Consider the following 22,202-nt stretch of genomic DNA (forward strand, 5'->3'; position numbering starts at 1 on the left):
CCTCTCCCTCCTCCACTCTGAGCTGGTTGAGAAACAGACACTGGGGCCAGAATAGGGAGATGAGAAGCACTTTATTTCTGGCAGTGGCTGCCCCCTCTCCCCCCCCGCACCAAGCTGCCTGCTGCCCCTGGCTGCAGCAGGACAGAGAGACAGACAGACTTTCTCCCTGGTAGCTTCAAGGAGCCAGGGGCAGCTGGGCAGGGAGAGGAGGGCAGGAGGCAGCCAAAGAAGACTTCTCAGAGGAGGTGCCCAGAGCCTGACTGCTGCAGGAAGCTGCCCTCGCGTTGGCGCTGGCTCCGCTGGTCTTCCCGGAGCTCTGTTCGGGCAGAGGGAGGCCCAGGGGGCCCACGGGGCTCACTGGTACGGGTTGGGGGTGGACACTGTGTTGCGGCGGCTGTAGGACATGTCCTCGTACACCACACACACCGAGTTCTTATCACTGGCCCAGCAGAGTTTCTTGATCTGAAAGATAAAGCCTGTCGTCTCCCTACAAGGGGCCAGCTCCCTCTGGGGACCCTCTTTCTTCAACGCACACCCCCTTAGGAAGCCTTTAGATTTTAGCCTTGAAACGCCGCAGGGCCTCTGGGCCTGCAGCCCGCCCCTCAGTTGTCCTGAGCTGCCCCAGGCCTGGGCAAGGGGGTGGGGCAGCCCAGGGGGCAGTGGCAGGGAGGTTGGAAGTGACCTTGCCCCCAAGGACCTGGACGGGGACCAGAAGCTCGTGGAGCTGGGGAAGGGCGGGGGTGAGGGGCAAACAGTTGAGGGACCAGGGGCAGAACTGGCCGATTCCTGGCCCCTGTCTCCGTCACCCCCTTCCCCTCCCACCTGCAGCACACGTTCACACGCTCACACGTACATGCGCTCTCACATACGCACACATCACACAGGAAGTCACACGCAGGCATCCCCAAGCTCTCTGACCCGTCTCTCTGGACCCTCCTCCCACCCTCACCCTTAAATTACTGAGCAGCACATCCTCCCGGTACCCCCGCCCGGCCCCGGCCCGCCCTGTATCCTTAGGACTTGGTCTGGGCTCCAGTTCTTGAGTTTCCCTCCCACCTTCCACCCTGCCATCCAAACCCTTGGAGCTCCAGGGGAGCCTGATGGAGGGGACGGGTGGGTGCTGGGGTTTCCCGTCTGGCCAGCTCTCTGGCTTAACCACTCTTCTTCCCTCCCTGCTCTCCAAGACGAGCCAGCTTATAGGGACACAGGTAACAGCTGGGGCATTCATACTGACCTGGGTCCTCCTCAGCACACACACCGCCCCCAGTCCTAGCCCGATGAGGAAGAAGCCCACAGCCAGGGCCGTGGGGAGGGCAGTGTGTATCAGCTGAGCCTCCCAGCATGTGTTCACTGCTTGGGACAGTTTGTCTGGGAAGAAGGAACAGAGAGAGGCACTTGGCAGGTGGGGGATTCCATGAGAGCTTTTGGGGTTCAGGGCAGGGAGGGGACCTGGAGTGGGGGACAATCCAGGAGGCTTGCTGGAGGAGGCAGGCTTGAGCTGGAAGGAACCACTCAAGCAAGTATAGAGGGAAGGTCCCTAGACAGTGGCAGGCAGAGGCCAGCCTGGCCAGCATGTAGGTGGAATGGTCCTGGGGTGGCACGCTCCCTACCTGTCACCACAACTGAGGTCCCGGGGCCCTGGATCTCCATGATGTTCTCCATGATGGCCTGGCAGGTGTAGATGCCGGTGTCAGCCAGCTGCAGGTGGTGCACAGTGATGGTCAAGTTGTCTCGTGGCCCTGAGAAGGTGATGCGGCCCCAGAACCGTTCGTCCACGGTAGTCTTCCTCTCACCCTCATAATAAATCACGTTGCTGGGCTTCGGCCAACTTTGCTTCAGGTGGAGCCCGAGCAGGGTCCCGCTGGTGCAGCAGGTGATGTTGATGGAACTCTCCTCTGGGGCGATTATGTAGGGAGGGGACTGCTGCACCTCTGCAGGGAGGCCCAGCCACCGTCACCACCTGCCTGGCTGCAGGAGCAGGGACTTGTCTGTCTGCAGGGGACGGTGGTGGGACGGAGGGGCCCTGGGACAGCCCGCTGCTGACACATCACCCTGGACGAGGCACCCTGTGGGAGCCTTGGAGCAGCTCAGGGCGCCAGCACCCAGTGGCTACACTTGAGTGCTGAAGGGGCCACAGGGACCGGGCCATCTGCGACCTCTCCCCACCCTGAAGTTCCAGGGAAGGTGGAGCTGGGCTTCTTCCTTCCAAACAGCCGGCCCTCCCCTGGGGGGCTCTGATCACTCTCCCTGACTCCACACCCTCTCCCTCCCTTCCAGGACAGTCCCTGAGATAGCAGGAGGCACTGTCAGTCTCCCTCTCTCTTTCCAACGCTGGTGCCTCAGTTTCCCCATGTTTCCAGGCACCTGGAGCTGGTGGCTCTGTGGGGTGGGCACATCCTGTCTTGTCTGTGGGACACCAGAAACGTCCCCCCTCTGCCCAGCTGGGGAGCAGCGGGACCAGCTTCCTGGTGCAGATGCAAACCTTCCTTAACCTAATGCAAACATCAGCTTCTCCCCAAACTAAATTCTGCAGCTCTTTCTTTCTTTCTCTCCTTTTTTTGTTTTTTTGCACAAGAATTGTGCCGGCTGATCCCCCCACCCTACTTTATGTCACTGGCCTTTCCATCTCACTGCAGAACTTCACACATGTATCTGTTTTAAAAAGCAAACTAAAGGGCAGAGTTCTCTCATGACAGAGGCCACCTTGCTAACTGTAGAAGAGAATCTGGACATTCAGGTAAAGAGAAAAGAGAGCTCGAAGCTGGTGACTCTGCACCCAGACGTTACCAACGTCCGCTGCTCGTTGTTTTGTGACAGGTGTTCAAGGTCTGTGGGGGGCTCTGCGGGAAGGTCATGCTCAGCATCCCCGGACCATCCTCTTCCTGGGAAGGAGCATCCGAGTCAGGGGCAGCAGGGCAGCTGGGAAGCGCTTACCTTGGGCGGTCAGGGCCCTCAGCAGGTTGTGGACAAGGGCCAGGAGCAAGGGGAGCAGAGAGAGCCCCGGGGCCATGCTTGCTGCCACCCCACCCACCGTGGACCCAGCGGCAGGCAAAAGGCAGGATCCCTCACAGCCAGCCGCAAGTCTCTTCCTGTCTGCAGCACCCAACTGTGTGCGCCTCGGAGGCCCCACCCCAAAAGTCCTGATGAAAGGTCACCTCCCAGGGGTCCAGGCAAGGTGAGACGGAGTAGGAGGCAGGCAGAGAGGGCGGCAGGTGGTGGCTGGGACACTTGGGGGGAGGGCTTCTTGGAGGTGGAGCCATGGGCGGGGGGAGGCAGACCTGGCTGAGTCCCACTGCCTCACTGGGTGCCCACAGGGTGACCCGTTGCCCTGGTTCCTCACCGTTGCTGTGTCTCCACAGGGCACATAAGGGGAGAGGAGAGAAGAGGGTGAGGCCAGGGGATAGGAGGCAGGATTAGAAGAAAGACAAGGGGGCCCCCTGGGTGGGGCGGGTCAGGCTCCAGCTGCCCTCGTCCTCTGGGACACTTTCTGCTGGAACCTGATTTACACCCAGGAATCTGGCTCATCACATCAGTCACCCGGCAGCACTGGGGCAGGATGGGGCCGGGGGTGGGGTGGGGTGGAATGGGGGGAGGGTAGCAGGGCCTCGAGGGCCTTGTGAGAATGCAGACGCCATATTTCCTTCCAGGTGTCCTGCCTGGGGTGTGCAGGGAGCAGAAGGACTTTTGTGGGCCCCTCCCACCTTGAGATCAACAATAAAACGACCTTAGATATCACTTTATCTGCCCCAACACTTTTGGTCTGTTTCCAGTGAGACAGAATAGATCTCTGCAGCCCGCAGAGCATGGAGGCCCTGGTGCGGCGCCCACTGTGTCTGGCAGGTGTCAGCCTGGCTCTGGGATAGGCCTGCCCGGCGGCGGCACATGCCCGCGGTCGCAGTGGTCACCAGGCACCACATGGGGCCTCCAGTTTGTGGTTCCTCACAGTGAGCAGGGGCTTCCAGATGTCAGTACCTTTCAAACGCCTCAGGACTCTTTATCACTTTAAGACATGAAGCAGCTTCTTTTAGATTCTTATGTTTTCCATTTAAAAAATATTTTATTTCTCAGCTCATTTGATGATTTACTGGTTGGTTTTTTTTTTTTAAAGATTGGCACCTGAGCTAACATCTGTTGCCAATCTTCCTTTTTTTCCTTCTTCTCCCCAAAGCCCCCAGTACACAGTTGTATGTTCTAGTTGTGGGTTGTGCCACGTGGGACACCGCCTCAGCGTGGCCTCAAGAGCGCTGCCATGTCTGCGCCTGGGATCCGAACCAGCGAATCTCCGGGTCGCCGAAGCCGAGCGCGCGAACTGAACCACTCCGCCACGGGGCTGGTCCCGCTTGGCTTATTTTATTCACCTCGAAAAAGCCCTATATGTATGTAGTAAGAATGCACGGGAATTAGGAATACTGCTGCGTGAACCGGTGTGGGATGGGTCGGGGCCAGCAGGGCGGACGGGGCAGGGCAGCCGGGCGGGGGAGGCGCGGGTGGGACCCGCCCGGACCGCCCAGCCGCCCGTGGGTCTCCTCAGGGCGGGCGCCGCGGCTGCGCCCCCTGGTGGTGGGGGCCGACGCACCACCTTAGGCTTCCCGTCCCCGCTCTGGGCCTCGCCGCTGCTGGCAGCAGGGTCCCCAAAACCTGTTCCTGCTCGTAGTCAAACGCCAGGAGCGTGCCCGAGATCCACTTAAGACCAAAACCGGGCGCGTCTGGAGGTTACCCGCGTGCCCCTCCTGCTCCTGGGGCGGGAGCGCGCGCAGGAGGCACCCACCGCCCGCAGTGGGCGGGCCCACGAGGGAGAGCGTCCCATCAGGTCAACTGCTCTGGAACTTAGATTTTTGCATTTCTGGCCAAAGGGTGAGGGAGCCAAGAGAGCTGCTGAGGACGGAGTGGGAAGGGCCTGCGTGGCCTGCCTTCCCAGGAGGCCACGGTCTTCACCCTGGGTCCACTCTCTGCGTGGGACCCAGAGTCCTCACTCGGCTGAAAGAGCCGCTGCCGAAGACCGCACACTGGGCAGGTCTCCGGGCCAGCAGACCAGTGCTGATGGGTTCACAGGTATCTGTCAGCCGGGTGGGGGAGACAGGGACAAGCAGGCCTCCACTGCTGGGGCTGTGATCACCCTGTGCTGGCAGCCTCTGGGTCAGGGTGGGGCTCCTGGGGCTTGATGCCAGATGCCCAGAGGGCTGGATCACCCTCCCAACGGGCCCATGTTCCTGGGGCTCTGAACCAACCCCTCTGGGGAGGGAGAAATGACAGCTGTGAGCAGAAACCAGTGCACATAGACACTCAGGCACACACCCACCCACCATCCACACTCACACACATGCACACACAGACACACCCACCACACACGCTCACGCACATGCAGCACCGCCCCCCCCCCCCCCCCCGCCCCCATACATCCTAGGCCTCCTGGAAGGAGCAGGAAGTGCAGCCTCCCCACCCATGCTGTCCTCCCGGGCACCCTGGGGACAAAGTGAGGCTTGAGGGACAATGGGAAACCAGAGGCCTGGCTGGGAGTGGGGTACCCAAGTTCTGGGCCTGGGACTGCCATAGCCAGCTAGGGTCCTCTTGGGGAGGGGCACTGGCTCTTTGGGACCCCACACTCCCACTCCTCCCCCTAGCCCCGGTGGGTGCAAGGCCAGGCGGCCGAGTGTCCAGGCCAAGTCCGGGGTGACCCCCACCCAGTCCCCCTGCTGGCCCATAGACAAGGAGCAGGGCCTCGTACCTGCGGAATATTTGAGAGCTTCAGGGAATGGCGCCTTCTGCACCAGGCCCACATGCTGAGCACCAGGATGAAGAGGATGACAATGACGGGGATGACAAAGACCATATCAGACTGGCTCCCCACCTCATGCAGGGGGCGTGGCGACTCTGGGCCTGCCGGAAAGTGGGCGGGAGGCCTTCATCATGCATTCCTGGAGCAAACCTGGGAGGGGACATCACTTCCCGTGGCCCAGGGTGGGAGAGTGGGAGGGGTGATGGGGTGTGCAGGATGGGCCTGGGTGCCAGGCACAGAGGGCTGGGAGACCCGAGGGGGCTTCCGGGGGCACAGGCTCCTCACCTGCACCTCGGGGTAAGGAAGCAAACACCCACCTGGGTAAGGTGTGAAGAGTGGGTCCTGGGGCTCTGCCGAGGAGACACAGGCAGGTTAGGGGCCTGTCCAGGCCCAGCCCTGGTGCAGTCCCCACCCCCAGTCCCAGGTGTCAGATGAGACCTGGATACAGGAGTCCATGAAGGGCTCACTGGGTCCCCCTCCCAGGGCCTGGCCAGTGTGGGGCACGGGTCTCAGCCCCTCTCCCTGCCCCTGGGGGCGGGGGGCAAAGCTGAACCACTGCTCCCTGCCCCTAGTGCTCAGGGTGACCATGACTGGGTTAGAAGCGGGTGTGGGGGGCGGTGGAGACTTGCTGAGTTTTACAGCAAAGGAAGGGGTGGAAGAGGAGCAGTGGGGTGGAGAGGAGGGTTTAGAGGTCATTGCCCTTGTGCAGCAGGCGGGGGTCGGGGAACATCCAGGGCCCAAATGCAGGGGCAGCCCAGGGGAGGGGGCTTGTGATCCTGTGGGAGGTCATGGAGGGGGGCCCAGAGGTGAGGGGGAGGTGGGAGGGCAGCTTGGGGATGTTCTCTGCTAATTGCTTCCATTTCCTCAGTGAATCAAATAAGTAGCCAGATCCTGGGCGAGAGTGAGGGGGCGGGAGAGAGGGCAGAGGGGCTGGTGAGTGGAGCAGGGTAGCCGGTCACTGTGGCCACGAGGGGGTGAAGGGGGCGCCGTTAGGTTAGATGTAACCAGCGTGTCCTGGAGGGGGTGCGGGGACAGGTGCGAGGGGAGCTAGTGGTGAAGCTGGGAGGGGGTGGTCAGAGAGGGGTCCTGGTCTTGGGAGAGTGCTGGCTCTTTGGGTGGCTGGCGCCCAGGGTGAGGCTGCGGGAGTGGGGTGCTGCTGGAGAAGGCAAGGGGCCCACGGGGTCTCTGGGTGATGGCAGAGCTTTGTGTGGCTTCGTTTTGCTGGAATCCAGGCCTGCCCTCCCAGCCCAGCCACTGCTGAGCCCCTGGGGGGCGGGCAGGAAAATGCCTGGGGGGTCGAGATGCCCCTCCCCCACCTGAGACATTCAGGGTGGTGATTCCAACGTTTATCTGGCCTCCTTGGAGATGCCATTTGTACTGGCCAGACTGATTGTCCCAGGCGTCCTCAATCACAAGCTGTGCCATGCCTCCTTGAACCCACAGGTGCCACCCATCCTGAGAGATGTTTCCTTGGGGGGCATTCCTGAAGATATACTGGCAGTCCGTCCTTGCCGCCACACTCAGGCAGATGGTGATGTTGGAGAAGGGGTTGGAGATGTTGCAGGCCATCATGGCACGTGCCCCCCTGGGCACAGACACCACGCCCTGGGTGCAGGTAGGGTTGTCCCAGCCTGTGCGGAGGGGAAGGTCACTCACATGGGTCATGGCTGGGGCTCAGAACATTCACAGACTGCCCGCCCTGGGGTTATTGACATTCCCTGGGGCCTCGGCCCCTCCTGGGCCTGAACTCAGTCTGCTGCCCCCATCCCTGCCTTGCCCCCACTGAACCCCCCCGGCAGAGAGAGTGGGACCCTGAGACTTACTTCCTTTCTGAGCACTGAAGGAGGCATCCAGGAGCAGGAGGGCCCAGAGCATCCTAGCAAGGAGGACAGGGGATGCCAAGGTCAGCATGGTCAGCGGACAGGCCTCAGGGGTTCAGCATCTTCCTCCACGGTTCTTGGGACACTCCCTGGAGGAAGGAAAGCCGATGGGTCAGAGGCCCCCCGGGCTGCTGCAGAAGTGAGCGGGAGCGGCTGCAGCTTGGGCAGGGGCAGGCAGGGGTCTGTGAATGCTGGAGCCCCCGCCCACCCCTTCTCCGTGCAGCCTGCCGCCCGCCCTTCTTGGTGCCTTTATAATGTGCACAGTGCTGGCCACTGTCCAACAAGACAGGAAACAAGGCACTGGGAGATAACCGCCCGCCCCTCCACCCCCAATCTGGGTTTATCTTTCCAGTTTCATAGTAAAACCTGCAAAACGGCCTGCGTCGTGTGTCCTATGGAAACGGCTGGTGCCACATAGACTCTGGGGCCCACTCTGCATTAACACTGTCCTAAGACCCCCTGGATGCCCCCAGTCCCCACCCCCCTTGTACATTCTGTGGCTGGGCGCACCAGCTTCACTTCAGGGCCTCCTTAGGGATACTTGGTCCACTTGCTGAATTTCCTTATCAACAAAGTCTTCCTGTGGAAGTCACGCGTTAGAATCCGGAAATCGTGGATTTTCACTTCCTCTGAACAGGCCCATCTCAGGCTCTTGGGATCACTCGGCCTTCATGAAACTGCCATTTATCCTGATGCGTTTAAACTATTTAAAAGTATTTTAAAATTGTTTGCCAGACCATTTGTTGACCATTTGATTAATAATAATGATAATAATTGGGGCCGTGTTGTCTAGTGGTTAAGTTCGTGCACTCTACTTCAGCAGCCCGGGGTTCGCAGGTTTGGATCCTATACCACTCATCAGCCATGCTGTGTCAGTGTCCCACATATAAAGATTGGCACGGATATTAGCTCAGGGCTAATCTTTCTCAACAACAACAAAAATAAAAATAAAATAATAACAGACTTTTTTGTTTTTGAGCAGTTTTAGGTTTACGGAAAAATTGGGCAGAAAGTGCTGAGAATTCCCCTATGTTGGCACCCCAGTTTCTCCTATTATTAGTGTCTTGTAGTAGCATGGTGCATTTGTACAATTGATAAGCCAGTACTGATGTGTTATCATTGACTAAAGTCCATAGTGTACATTATGGGTCACCCTTGGTGTTGGACATAATGTGAGCTTGGACACATGTATCCACATTGTGGTATCACACAGACTAATTCCACTGCCCTGAAAACACCGTGTCCCCCTCCGTGTCCCTGATCTCTTTACTGTCTCCATAGTTTTGCTTTTTCCGGAATGTCATAGAGTTGGGACCCTTTGGTTTTGAGTTCAGCTGTTTTTACTTTTTTTTCCAGTTGGGCAAGGGGATGGGGTGGAAGGGTAGGTGGGCCTCCTTTTGCGATGTTGTCTGCCCAGCCTGGGTGACCCGGCTGCAAGGAGACAGCTGCAGGTCCTGAGATATCACAGATGCAACTCACCCGGGGGGCTGAGTCCCGTCCAGCCACGCTGGGGGCAGACTTCCCCAGCACAGCTTCCCCGGGTGTGTCGGTTCTGAGCTGGTGTGGCCGGTGCTGCTGCCTCCAGGCTTCCTCTGTTTGATTTTCTAGACTTGTTTCTGTTCCTGATTTATTGTTACCGGAGGGCAGCTTTTTTTTCTCATGATATATGTACCACGTTTGTGAAACAATAGCAACCGACAGAGAACAGCCGAGGATGGAAGAACCACCGGGAAGACATTACCTGAGAGAGGCAGTGGACACTCAGGGCCCCTCTTTCAAGCGTGTTCTTGTACACGCACATGCATGTGGTTTTACGTAAGTGGAATCATATTAGATGAGATACTTAATCACAGGTACTCCGCCGCCCCCCATCCTCCCTCCTTTCTCCCTCTGAACCGTATGTCCTGGGGTGAATGGTGGCCCCCAAAGGACATGTCCACCCAGTACCTGTGAATGTGACCTTATTTGGAAATAGGGTCTTTGCAGACATGATTAGTTAGGACGAGGTCGATTGGAGTAGGTTGGGCCCTAAATCCAATATGACTGATGTCCTTATAAAAAGGGGGAATTTAAACACAAAGAGAGAGACACTCAGGGAGAAGGCCACGGGGCGACGGAAGCAGAGAGTGGACTGATACAGCCACAAGCCCAGGAACGCTGGAGCCACCAGAAGCTGGATGAGGCAGGAAGGATGCTGCCCTGGAGGCTTTGGAGGGAGCACAGCCCTGCCAACAGCTGGATTTGGGACTTCTGGCCCAGAACCGTGAAATGAGAAACTTCTGCTGTCTTGAACCCCTCTGTGTAGTCCTTTGTTACGGCTGCCCCAGGACATGCAGACACTGTTCCCTCCCCTAACCCCACAACTGTGCCCCAGTGACTACGTGACCCAGCTTCCTTCTCACTCACACATAATCACGCACAAACCCCAGACACATGGAGGGAGCATTTTGGGGTCGTGTTATGTCCATTTCTCTGCATCTGGTTCTCACTTTGTGGTGCGTTGGGGGTGCTCGATTTCAGCGACTGCGTGAGGGCCGCCCCTTCCCCACAGCCCCCAGTGCCGCCTGCCCCCTCACCTAAGCTTCTCCAGGTGACACGAGACTCCCTGTGCCTCACAGGCGTGTCCCGACTGCAGAGGCACCGGCCATCTCATCCTGTTACTGGCTCTTTGGGTTTCCGTGTTGTCACTGCCTTTGCAAACCTTTTGCCCATCTTTCTGAGGTTGTCTGTCTTCTCCTTACGGGTTTACAAGACTTTCATGTCTTAAAGAAACTGTCATTTGTGAAGCAATTGTGTTCCCCAGTCGCTCATTTCTCCCTTGATCGTTTTTGGAATAAAAACTCTGCATGTTTGTATGGTATGTCTGGTCTGTCTCTTCCTTGAAAACTTCAAGGTTTTGTTTCAAAAGTATTTTTTGTTTGTTTGTCTAAAGTGTCCTTTGGAAAAGGCCTCCCAGACTGTGGGGAATCCACGGATGGCCAAATCTCATCTATTTTTATCTTCAAATCTTGAATCCACGGCACAGTCGTTCTGCATGGACGTGTGACGGCCGGCTCTGTGTCTTCCTAAGGAGGGCACACTGCGCCCCAGGCGTTGCTTGAGTGAGACTCCTTGTCCCGGCCCACAGGGCGCTCGGGACCTGCTGATGGGCCTCTCCACGCAGGACACTGGCACGGGTTTCAAGCCGTCTGTGGTCTATCTTCACCCTGGGGAGGCAGCTTCTCCCTTGTTGCTCTGTTAGTCTTTCCTTAGATGTTTGTTTTCCACAAGAACGTTAACATAATTTTAATCAACTTTTTTTTCTCCGAACCAGGAATTTGGTGATTGAGTGGAGAGGGTCGGCTGCCCTGATCCTGCCCGAACCTGCTCAGATAATGCAAAACAGGCTGAGACCTCGCAGCTGGATACAGTCCAGTGGCAGCCTTTCCAGTTTCAGGACCTGTCAGCAGTCGCCAGGATTGGGCATAAACAGCTCATCACCATTAAATGTTGCTGGAAACCTTATGTGGATGGAAGGTTCTAGAAAGAGGTGTCGCAATTGCCCATGCTGGGTCTCCCAGGGACTTCCCAGGGCTGCTCCCTTGTCACAGGATCCAGGGCTTCCATGGGGTTGCACCTCCCTCGTAGTAGCCTCAGAGGACACCACCTTTGTCCCTCAGCCATCAGCAGACGCACAGCTGTCTCTGCTCTGCCGCCTCTGGCCGACCTCCGCACAGCCTTTGGCGTCCACACTTCCGCAGCAGTCCAGTGCGGGTCCCGGTTCCCTAGTCTCTGGGGGCAGGAGGAGGCAGGCCAAGCTCGCCCCCAGCCAGAGATGTGGGAGGACACGTTCCCGGGGAGGCAGCACGCTGATCCCCAGGACTCCAGCCCTGCCAGGACAGGTGAAGGCATACCTGAGCCAGTGGGCAGGTGTCCTCAGGGCTGCACGGAGGATTCACATCCAAGGAACCTAAACCAGAACGCCACCCAGGTGGCCACCCCTGTGCCCTGGGCACGGAGTGAGCTGCAGAGCCTCCTGTTGGCGGCCCGGCGCACCTACCAAATGCCCAGCTGCACAGACACACCGCCCCGAATCCTCTGTCCAGACACATTTATTTCCATCACAGCAACCTCGGGACTCAGCAGGAAGGGCAGGCGTGTCCTCCCTGAAGGGAGGGGCCCAGGGGCCTGCAGCATCCAGAAGGAGGCCCTCCCCGTCGGACCATCCTCCTCACACACCGTCCTCACTGTGATGGGGTGTTTATCCTTCCGAATAAGTTTAGACTCGTGTTTCAAGTTTCAAGTAAATTTCCTGGATTGTTGCTTGAGAGTAAATGACTGGACGGATTGTTTCAGTCCTGGGCCTGCGAACCTGTGTGTGCGAGGGCCTCACTTCACGCAGACATGGCGACAGACAGATGCTGCAGTAGACGCTCTGTGTACAGCAGGGGCTCAATCCCTGTGGACCTGTGCAGCCTCCTCACTGTGAAGGGCTCGGTCAGTCCCAGCAGCAGTGGGCCCTGGGTAGGCCACTTCAGCCCAGCTGGATAGGTCAAAGGTCAGCCTTGGTCCTCACCTGGGCCAGGTGACACGGGGAGGTGGTGACCTCAGTGAAGACGTATTTATGTGCCACATGATGACCTGCTCAGCTGGACTTTGAGAGGGAGGGTGTGTGCTGACAAGTGAAAGGAAGGCAGCCCAGCCTTGGGGGTGGGGTAGGGTGGAAGCCAGGCTGAGGTCTGAGGTCTAGCTGTTGCTCCGGGAGGATGCCAACCTTCAGTTTCGAGGGCAAGGCCCCCTGGGTGGGGGTGTGGGTGCTCCGGCCCTGAGCTTCAATCATTCCTGGCCTGGCTGCCCTTTGCTCTGGGGCATTTTGTCTGCCTGCCAGGGTGGAGGGGGCAAGCTCCCCAGATAAGGTCAGCCCCGCCAGACCCCCGGCCCCATCAGCCTCCCCAGCTGACAGCCACCGAGGTTTTCACCACACCACACACCCTGAAATCCTAACAGTTACTTTACACTGACTCATTTTTAAAACCTTATTACCTATTTTAGCCTTACCTTGAGAAATGCGCATCTGTAGTCATTGATGGACGTGCTATATATACCTATGTTTTTCTAGTACGCAATGAAATGACCACAAGACAACTAAACCAGGAAGTGCCACGGACCCCTACCACTACCTGGTGGCCTCCGTAGGGGTGCAGCCTCTAGAAAGGTGGCCCCTGGCCATCCTCTGTCATGTTCTCAGAGGGAGGCCAGTGTCTGTTCCCGCTGAGAGCTGGCAGGGGTGCCAGCCTCCTCTTCCCGGTGCCCAAAGCCCCCAGCCTCCTCTGAACCTTCCCCCAGGCTCCGGACAGCCCTGTCCTCAGCCACAGGCACTTCCTGATGGCTCTTCACGCTCTCCCTGTGGTCCTGCCTCCCACTGTGAAAGCCCCTGGGTGGTTCCAGAATCTGGACACAGTGATACCCGAGTCCCACCCCTCTAGATTCCCCCACTGCATCCACCTTGGGCTGGTGCTATGGCCTCCATCACAACCCCTGTGGCACTGGGTGGCACGGAGAGCCAGCTGTGCATCTCATCGGCATCTGGATGGGCAAGAACATTGGCCCAGCGCCAGAAGTCTCAAAGGCCACAAGACTGACCAGACCCCTGTGGTGAGGACAGCAGGGGGTAGCAGCCAGCTCCACGCCCAGGGCCTGTCTGTAGTGCTGGCAGAGGTGGGGAGGTCCCTTGTTCTGGACTGAGAACAGCTGCTCAGGGCAGCTCCAGTCCTGGAACGGAGGAAGGACCGGGCAGAGGGGGCCGCAGCTTCCCCCTGGGCTGGGGCCAAATGTCAGGTCCACGCTTTTAGAACAAGAGGACCTAGGACTCCCCCTCCCTCAGGCCGGACTCTTCAAGGGCGGAGGAGTCCACCAAAAACGCAGAGCAACCCCCAGCAAGGGCAGTCCTATAGAGCTGTGCTGGGCTCCCCACCAGCAGGGTCAGAGCCTGGGGCTGGGGACATCTCCAGCTTTGGGGCATGATATTCAGAAACGGCCCAGAACCACGGACAAGTCTTAACTCATCTGAGCCAAATCTGTAAAAGAGAGACACAAACTTCTACCTCATAAGAGCACAGGGGGAGCTGCCTGCCAAGAGCTGGATTTGAGATGAAAGCAGCTGGGCTGGAGAGAGACGGAATGGGGCTGGAGATGAGGAAGCTCTCCAATGTCTTCACACACATCCTGCTGCCCTAGCTGTCTGGGGCTCCTACAGCTCTGCTAGGTTCCACCTAGCCCTGACCAATGGCCTGGCGCTTTCTCTTTGGACCTGGGCTTAGATCTGAGCCAGGCCCAATGCTCGGTCACCAACGCTCAAATCCAGGCTTGTCTGTGAGGACAGTGACCGGCACAGCTGCCCACTGAGCAGTCCAGACCCACAGGTGACTGGCAGGGGAGCCAGGTCTGCCAGTTGGGGGCGCCCCTCCCTGCTCACTGCACCGTCCTGCCTCTGCCACCACTCCCACTCCCGGGGAATCCCGCCCTTACCTGGAAGTCAGGAGATGTCTCTGAGACTGTTTTGGAAGTGCTGCCAGGGACTTTGGACTATCAGTCTGTGATTGAGGCACGAATGGCCACTGTCTGGGCACGGAGTCAAAGGCACCAGAGGCCCCTCAGAATGCTATTTCCAACCCCTCCCATCTGGCCTGCTGACTCTGTCATCCATTTATCCATTTGTGTGGGGGACATCCCTCCTTACCCAGCACGGAGAGCTGTGCCCCTGGCCAGCTCTCCAGTGGATGATGGAACTCGCCACTGCAGAGGCCTGCTTGGCTTCCAAACCTCAGTGACTCAGTCCTGGAGGGCCCCGAGGGTCAGCTGCACATGCCGGGCCAAGCTCTTCCTGCCTGGGCGGTGGCTATGTGCACTGGCCTGCCCCCACCGGCCCCTGACTGCCCCAAGATCCTGTAGTTGTTCTGCATTTGATATTAAGAGCAGCCGAGCGGAGGGTCTATTTTCTCTCTGCAGCTGTCAGCACCGAGCTGCTGAGGTGGGCCCACCGTGCACGCCCTCTCACCTCCAGCAGGGTTGGGGCCACAGAGGGCCCAGTGGGAGGCGAGGGTGGCAGGAAGGAGAATCTTTCTCTGGCCTCCCTCTCCTCCAGGTCCCAGCTCCCAGCGGCTTTGTAATGTGAGCCCTGACAGTTGGGGTTTTTTTAATTGTAATGCAAGTGCTCGCTTAAGCTTTGACTTCCAAGGGATCCGCTTCAAACACGGCTGTCTCTATCTTCAGTAGATGCAGAAAGACCAGATAAAGATCCTCCCACAAGTTTCCTTTGCTCCAGAGATTTCTGGGTGACTTAGATGACTGGCTGTGTGGCCTCTTGTCCTTCCCTTCCCATGCCTTAATTCTCGCCCTTATGTTTTAAATTCAACAATAAAGAGTGAACTGCAGGGACCTGCCAGGGGGCATAGCAGTTAAGTTCACACATTCTGCTTCTCAGTGGCCCTGGGTTCGCTGGTTCGAATCCCGGGTGCGGACATGGCACCGCTTGGCATGCCATGCTGTGGGAGGCATCCCACATATAAAGTAGAGGAAGATGGACATGGGTGTTAGCTCAGGGCCAGGCTTCCCCAGCCAAAAAGAGGAGGACTGGCAGTAGTTAGCTCAGGGCTAATCTTCTTCTTCTTCTTCAAAAAAGAGTGAACTGCAAAACCTTATGTCCCCACCCTGGACCCCAGTAAAAGTAGAACCCCAGGCCCACAGTCTCTCTCACTCTTCCTGAGACCTTGCTGTGGTCTCTGGCCTGCTGTGTACTCTCCAGGCCTGTGAATCGTAAACCTTGTCTTCGAAGTTTCCTGACGGTTTATTGCTGAGAGCAACCGAGAGCATCTTGCAGTAGCGTCTTGCAGTCATAATGAGAACCCTGTGGGCTGGTCCAGCCACAACATTGATTCCAAAAGGGGAACCTGGGCCCAGGGGAGTGCCCCCAGGCTCTGTCAGTAGGCTGAGACCAGCACAAGACAGGCCCAGACCCTGGTCTGGCAGGAGGTGAAGGGTCTGCACAGAGCACTGCCCTGGAAAGGTTATCAGGAGCTACCCACTCCGCCAAGCCCACCGCCCAGCATGCCCACACCGGGCAGGCGCAGAGGAGGGTGTGCTTCCAGCTACAGCACCAGACTTCCAGACTTTCCACTGCGAGTACGCTCAAGCTATTTCCCTGTGGGCCACTGGCATGAAGCCACAGCACCTCCAAGATGGGCCTGGAAACCTACTGTCCTTGTTTTGAACTGCGAGGGCTCAGGAGATGCTGGGGTAGGCCGAGGGGAGGAAAGTGGCGGGACTGGTTCTACCCTCTGCTGGGACCCTCAGGAGGCCACTGAGTCCGCAGACTGTGAGGGGCCTGGCTCCGTCTGGGCAGCGGCCTAGGATTCGTGGCAGCGGCAGGGCCACCCCGTGAGCAGCAGCATGCAGTCATTGCAGGGAATTTATCAGGGGGAAATCCACTCTAGTGAATCAGCCTCCTCCCTCAGCTTGCCGGGCACAGTCCAGACGCCCAGGTGCACTGAAATTTTAGATACGTGACCGATCATTTTGTAGTATATGTTCCACGCAATGTTCGGGGCATACTTATATTTAAATAGTGACTCATTATCTGAAATCCAAATGTGTTTGTAAGTCTGCCGTCTCTGCTGCTCTGCCTGAGTCTCTCACTTGTAGCCAACGCTGCAAAGGACAGAAAAACCAGAGAGAGAGGCCAGGGTGCGACAGGGCAAGTGACATTGAGAAGCAGAAAGATTGCGTGCATGGGGCCAGGACCAGAAGGCAAGAACACCTGAGAGGTGGGAAACAAAGGCAGCAATTCAGGTTTTTCCCAACTCGCCAACACAGGAATTGTATCTGCATACGTTAAGATCCCAGCGAGACAGCCAGAGTCCCTGACCAAGGATGACTCTCAGATTTGGGAGCTGTTCACTTACAGGAATCAGGGACACACTTTGGAAAGTGTATGCTGCTGCCAGCACCTCGGCCCACTATGGGACTTTGGGAACTCTGAGGGAGCCGGGGTTGTGACAGCGTGGGTGTCCTTGGGGCCAGGTACAGAGGCTCCTTGGTTGGCGCCAGTCTCCATTCCCACAGCACTCCAGCAGCTGGTGCTGCTTTCCTGCAGCTCAGGGGCCTCAGGTACCTACGCTGATGTTTACATGGAAAGGCTGCGCACAACACTGACCCAGGTGGCCTTTCATCAACACTGTAGAGAGAGGTGACGAACCACCACAAGAAGACAGCTGCAGCCTGTTAAGGCTGTGGAGCCCCAGCCTGAGCTCAGCGGAGGAAACGCCCCTGTCCAGGGTGCTGTTGCCCATATCCTGGTCCCTGCTGCTATCGCCAGGAGGGGACCCCAGCTGGGCCAGTAGTCCTCAGGCCAGGGTACAAGCAAACCCTTGCTGCCTCACAGCCTTTGCACAGGCTGTCCCCCCTGCCTGGCTGCCTCCTGTTCTTGGCAAGCCGCCTCCCCACCTCCAGTCCGGTTGCCCATGCCAGCCCTGTCCTGGCCCCTGTGGCTGGAAGCACATCTCCCATCACCCTCACCGTCACTGTCCCCAGACAGGAGGTCTCCCGAGGGCTCTGGCTCCTATACCCACAGGCACAGAAAGTAGTTTTCAAACTGCAGATCATTAACCAGCTGTCGGTGGTGAACTTAACTTAGAGATTGCTGCTGCGGTCAAACCAAAAATGAAAGGAGAATGTGGAAATGGACTGTAGAGTGCTCTCCCTGGTTAGGGGAAGTCTTGGGCATTTCATTTCTGCTTTACAAATGTTTGTGAGCGCAAGTGCTGTGTGTACTTGAGTACGTGTGAGAGCATAATGGGAATGCGAGCGTGAGTGCCCATGAGTGTGTGCGCATGCCCCTGCGGGTGCACACGAGGGTGAGTGCCACCGGGGGGCACTGGGCCTGGACTTGAATGCATTTCACCCTAGTTGTGGTCAAGGGGCCGGAGGGGGCTCTGTCCAGACTCAGAAGACCTGGGGAGCCCAAGATGCCACCTCTCCGCCCCTCCAAGAGTCGAGCCTGGGGGTACCCTGCAGAGACACAGGTCCCCTCTCCGACCTGCAGCCCCTGTCCTCACCCCTCCCCTGGCACGCACCCTGCACCCCCAGCCCCCTGGCTCATGGACCCCGGCCAGCACTCCGGGCCACGTCTCTAAAGCGAAAAGTGGCCAGAGCGGGTGAGGGTCGGGGAGCTCCACTCTCTCGAGTCTCCATCCCTGCAGATCCAAGTATGCGGAGCCCGCCAACACCGGAGTCCCTCTGTCAACCTCTGAGCCACCCACCATGTCCCTCGCCCCTCCTGGCCTCCCCTCCCTGCCCGCTTGCCCCTCACCTGCGCTCCTGCTCCTGACCCGTGCGGCTCCTCCTCACTGGCAGCCGCTGCTTGTCTGTGCTCTTCCCTCCTCTCCGTCCGAGAGGAAAACTGAGCCACCGAGGGCGGAGCCAGGGGAGGAGGCGGCAGTACTAACGATTCAGGATCCGCGGGAGGTGTGGCACCAGGTCCGAGATAGAGGGAAACCCGAGTTATGGGAAATCACTTGAGTCTCAAGAACTGCCCTGAGTCCACAGGAAAAGTTTATGACTTTCTTGGTACAGAATTCCTTATTACATTTTTATTAGAAACACTTCATTAGATTGTCCTTCTAAAGAAAACAGGAAAAGAGCAGGAGGCACTCTTCCGGGAGAGCTGATGCCCGGAGCTCTCCACGCTCAAGCGCTGATGCTTCTTTGCAGAGCTGGGTGGGTTCACGTCCCTGCGAGGACCCCACACGTGCACGCACACCGCGGGCCCCCTGAGCCCATTGAGGGCCGGCAGGAGCCTGTTAAGGCTGAGAGTTGTCGGAAATGCAAGGTGGGTCCGTGTGGAGGCAGCGCCAGGCGAGCAGACAAGAGTGAAGGGCAGTAAGCACCCGAGCCTGTACGCGGCAGAAAGTTGAACTGCCCTGAATTAGGCCTTGAGCTGAGGGGCCCCTCCTCTCAGCTCGCTCCCCACTGAGGGTCCTACTGGGTGGGTGTGCAGACACACTGTGGACAAACTCAGGCGTCCCGGAGGCCTGCCTGTGAGAGGCCATCCCCAGAGGGTGGAGGCCAACACACGCCAACCATGGAGAAGCATGCTAAGTGGGGAGTTCATTACCAGATTTGTTTGTTCCTCAGGTACAAATCGTTTTGGTGCTTATTGTAAAAGTCACCGTGATGAAAATTTTTCTTTGAGTCCCTGACAGAGGGAACAGGGAGGCAGGTGTATGAGCCACCTGGGTGGCCAGGGGGGAGGTGTTGGTTTCACTCCTCCTGTGACTCTGTGACTGGTTCTGTCTTCCAGGTCGCTGGAGGGAAGCGGCTTGTAGCCTTGAATCCTGAATCTCTGGTCTGTGTCCGGCCTCCCCAGTTTTCCGTGGCTTGCCAGCCTGGGCCCAGCTGTAATTAGTACAGACCAAGAGGTGGCTGCTTGTCCTTCGTCCACACCTGTCACTCCCACTGACCAACATGCTTGAACTCTCCAGGCTTCAGCTTCCCCATCGCAGAGGGGCTAGTGTGCAGATCCAGCCGGAAGACAGTTCCTGTCCCGTGAGCTTACACCTGGGGCAGCAGAGCCATGAGTCAGATGACCACAAGGACCAAGGAGACCCCATGGGAGCAGGAGCAGGGGCCTGGCCTGGCTTCTTGGGGAGAGAGTTCCAGCAGAGGGACTAGGACAGGTGGTGGGCTAGGGGCCAAAAGATGGGTTTGGCTCCAAGCAGAGTGACCTGGGAAGCTGATGGGCAGGGATGCCTCTCATCAGACCTGCACTTCCAAAAGCCCATGGGAATGCGGGATGGGGGGCAGCAAGTCTGGAGGTCCTTAGTGTGTCCGTGGCTGGGTGGGAAAGGCCCAGAGGCGCATGGAGGCAGGAGAACCCACAGATAATGGCAGTTTGGATGTGGGGTAGAGGGCCTGGTGGCCCCCAGTGCCAGCATATGGGCAATTCCCTTGCACTGGAACCCACGGTGATACGCTGGCAGGGTGGAGTGGAGTAAGGGACAAAGAGGTGTCTCTGGAACACCAGGGGAGAGGTCCCCACGGCTGTGGGCCCTCGAGTGGGCAAGTTCTTGTCAGTCAGGCAGTGAGGGTATCGGGGGTGGGTGATGCCCCACTTTCATGAGAAGAGAGGACACAACCAAATTCTGGAGAATCCTTGAATTTTGGTGGTGGCAGAGGAGGAGCCCAGACAGGACACGGCAGAACGTCCCAGTTACCCCACAGGAAGAGCGTCTACACCTCCCAGGCGGTCAGAGACAGAGAGGGGTCACCTCACCAGCTGGACTTGGGACCTGAAGGTCAGCCAGTGCCCCAGGGTCTGGATCTGGGCAAAACAGATCAAAGTCCTCTGGGACTTTCCAAGGAAGCAAAAGCTGCCTCATGGGCAGATGAAACTCAAAGTCAATTGTCCTCACAGGAAGATGTGCTGTGGTTAGTGTGAAATTCAGCACCCCCACAGAGGGCACGGAGGCCAGAAGCTCGGCCCCACCCAGAGGGCCAACAAGGCACTAGAGAGAGGCCCCACCCAGACTGGGGACCGAAATGCCAGCCCCCACATCCTCCATGCCTGTCCCCCGGGCCCCATGCCATCCCCTGGGCTGGAAAGAAGGGCTTGTCGCTGGGGCCACATCCCAAATCAGTCCTTCCTTCTCCTAGGTTCTCTTTCTCAGCAGGGGCTCCTGGCGGCAGCTTGTGGCCACCAAGTCCCTGGGGCATTGGGCTGTTCAGGCAGGAGGGGAGGAGGGTCCTACATGGGGAGGGGCCTTGAATGTCAGCTGAGGGCACAGAGTCTTTCCTCCCCATGCAATGAGATGCCATTGGGAGTTTGATGCCAATACACACACTGATAAAGTATTTACATATCTTGAAAATGAAACTAGTTTGTTTATTTTGAAACTAATACAGAAGCCTTACAAACCACTCAAATGTTATAAGAAGATACAGTGAAACAACCTGCGGTGTCTCATTGCGGCTCCTCTTTCACTCCGCAGAGGAAGAGCTTGTGGACGCTTGCTTCTATAACTTTCTAGACATTTATCTGTGTGTATACAAGTGCACACCCACCTCCAATGTGCGTATCTTTTCCCGTTTTTATACAGTCCTGAAATCTCCTCTTCAGATGGCCCTCAGCTCCTCCGTTTTCTGCCTTTCTCCTTCTGTGGGATGTTTAACCTTCTATTTTCATGAATCACGGCTTCTGCTGCACGTGTGATGCCCAGAGTTTCATTTTCTTTCGGTTCTAGGACTTTGTCAATTTCACTTATGACTTCCTATTTAACCAGAAAAAGTTATTCAGCATCGTATTCTTTTTTTGGGTGAGGAAGATTCACCCTGAGCTGAGATCTGTGCCAGTCTTCCTCCACTTTGTATTTGGGATGCCTCCACAGCATGGCTCACCAGTGGAGTAGATCTGTGCCTGGGATCTGAACCGGTGAAACCGGGCTGCCAAAGTGGAGCGCCAGGAACTCTAACCACTTGATCACAGGGCTGCCCCAGCATGGTGTCCTTCATATTCCAGAGGCACTAAAATGTTTCATTTTGTAACCAATTTGTAACTTCATTCTGACTTCTCTCTTCATTCTTGGGTTCCCCCATTGAAACTGTTGCTGTTTTGTGCATACCCGACTTGTCACACACTGATGGATTGTTGTAAACGTCTGGTGTGTCCCTGAGAAATGCGCGTGTTCTCTGATGGTTGAAGCAGTGCTAAGTGTCAAGGTGGTTGCTGGTGTAGTACAGATCCTTTATGCACTTGCCGGTTTTTATCAGTGGGAGCTATCAGTAATCGAGAGAGGTGGGTTGGAATCTCTCTCTCTGCTGGGGGATTATCAACTTTTCCCTGTAGTTCTAGCAATCTTTAGTCATATATTTGGAAGCTATTTTATTAGATGAAAAATATTTTAAATTGCTATATCTTCTTGGTAAGTGGAGGCTTTATCATTACATAATGACCCTCTCTACCCTAATCACCCTATTTGTTTTAAAGTCTCTTTTGTCTACTATCAGTGGAGCAACGACATCTTTCTTTGGTTAGAATATTTCCAATAGATCATTTTCCAGACTTTCACTTTCAGCTATTGTGTGTCCACATGCTTTAGGTACGTCTTTGTAAGCAGAAAATATCTAGATTTTTATCCAATCTGACAATCTCTGACTTTCACCAGGTAGTGGGGCCACTTCCATTCATCAGTTTATTGATAATTGTGGACCTGTTTCTACCACGTCAGGGCATGACTGCAGTTTATCCCACTGTTTCTAAGTGTCTTTGTTAACCTGATCTTCTTCTTCTTCTTTTTTTTTTTTAAAGATTGGCACCAGGGCTAACAACTGTTGCCAATCTTTTTTTAATTTTATTTATTTATTTATATTTTTAAGGATTGGCACCTGGGCTAACAACTGATGTCAATCTTTTTTTTTCTGCTTTATCTCCCCAACCCCCCCCCCCCCGTATACAGTTGTATATCTTAGTTGCAGGTCCTTCTAGTTGTGGGATGTGGGACGCTGCCTCAACGTAC

At 56.9% G+C, this 22,202-nt stretch overlaps 2 protein-coding genes across 3 annotated transcripts; both read right to left on the reverse strand.

Annotated features, from left to right (window-relative positions):
- Positions 1 to 52: 52 nt before the first annotated feature.
- CD7 (CD7 molecule) lies at positions 53 to 3,239 on the reverse strand. The gene is made up of 4 exons (XM_014864906.3): positions 2,935 to 3,239; positions 1,611 to 1,931; positions 1,235 to 1,368; positions 53 to 462 (listed from the first exon to the last, which is right to left on the reverse strand). The coding sequence occupies exons 1-4, from the start codon at positions 3,008 to 3,010 to the stop codon at positions 355 to 357; spliced, it is 639 nt and encodes a 212-aa protein (XP_014720392.3). The 5' UTR covers positions 3,011 to 3,239; the 3' UTR covers positions 53 to 354.
- Positions 3,240 to 4,019: 780 nt separating this feature from the next.
- Positions 4,020 to 18,139, reverse strand: SECTM1 (secreted and transmembrane 1). 2 transcript variants are annotated; one of them, XM_044745425.2, is made up of 6 exons: positions 18,002 to 18,139; positions 7,600 to 7,745; positions 7,093 to 7,407; positions 6,094 to 6,126; positions 5,726 to 5,877; positions 4,020 to 4,370 (listed from the first exon to the last, which is right to left on the reverse strand). In XM_044745425.2, the coding sequence occupies exons 2-6, from the start codon at positions 7,685 to 7,687 to the stop codon at positions 4,236 to 4,238; spliced, it is 723 nt and encodes a 240-aa protein (XP_044601360.1). In that variant the 5' UTR covers positions 7,688 to 7,745; positions 18,002 to 18,139; the 3' UTR covers positions 4,020 to 4,235. The 2 variants fall into 2 exon arrangements, with proteins under 2 accessions (XP_044601360.1, XP_044601361.1); XM_044745426.2 differs by having other exon boundaries at positions 4,020 to 5,232; positions 18,002 to 18,064.
- Positions 18,140 to 22,202: the final 4,063 nt, after the last annotated feature.

The sequence above is a fragment of the Equus asinus genome, chromosome 13, assembly GCF_041296235.1.
Source record: "Equus asinus isolate D_3611 breed Donkey chromosome 13, EquAss-T2T_v2, whole genome shotgun sequence".
NCBI lineage: Eukaryota > Metazoa > Chordata > Mammalia > Perissodactyla > Equidae > Equus > Equus asinus.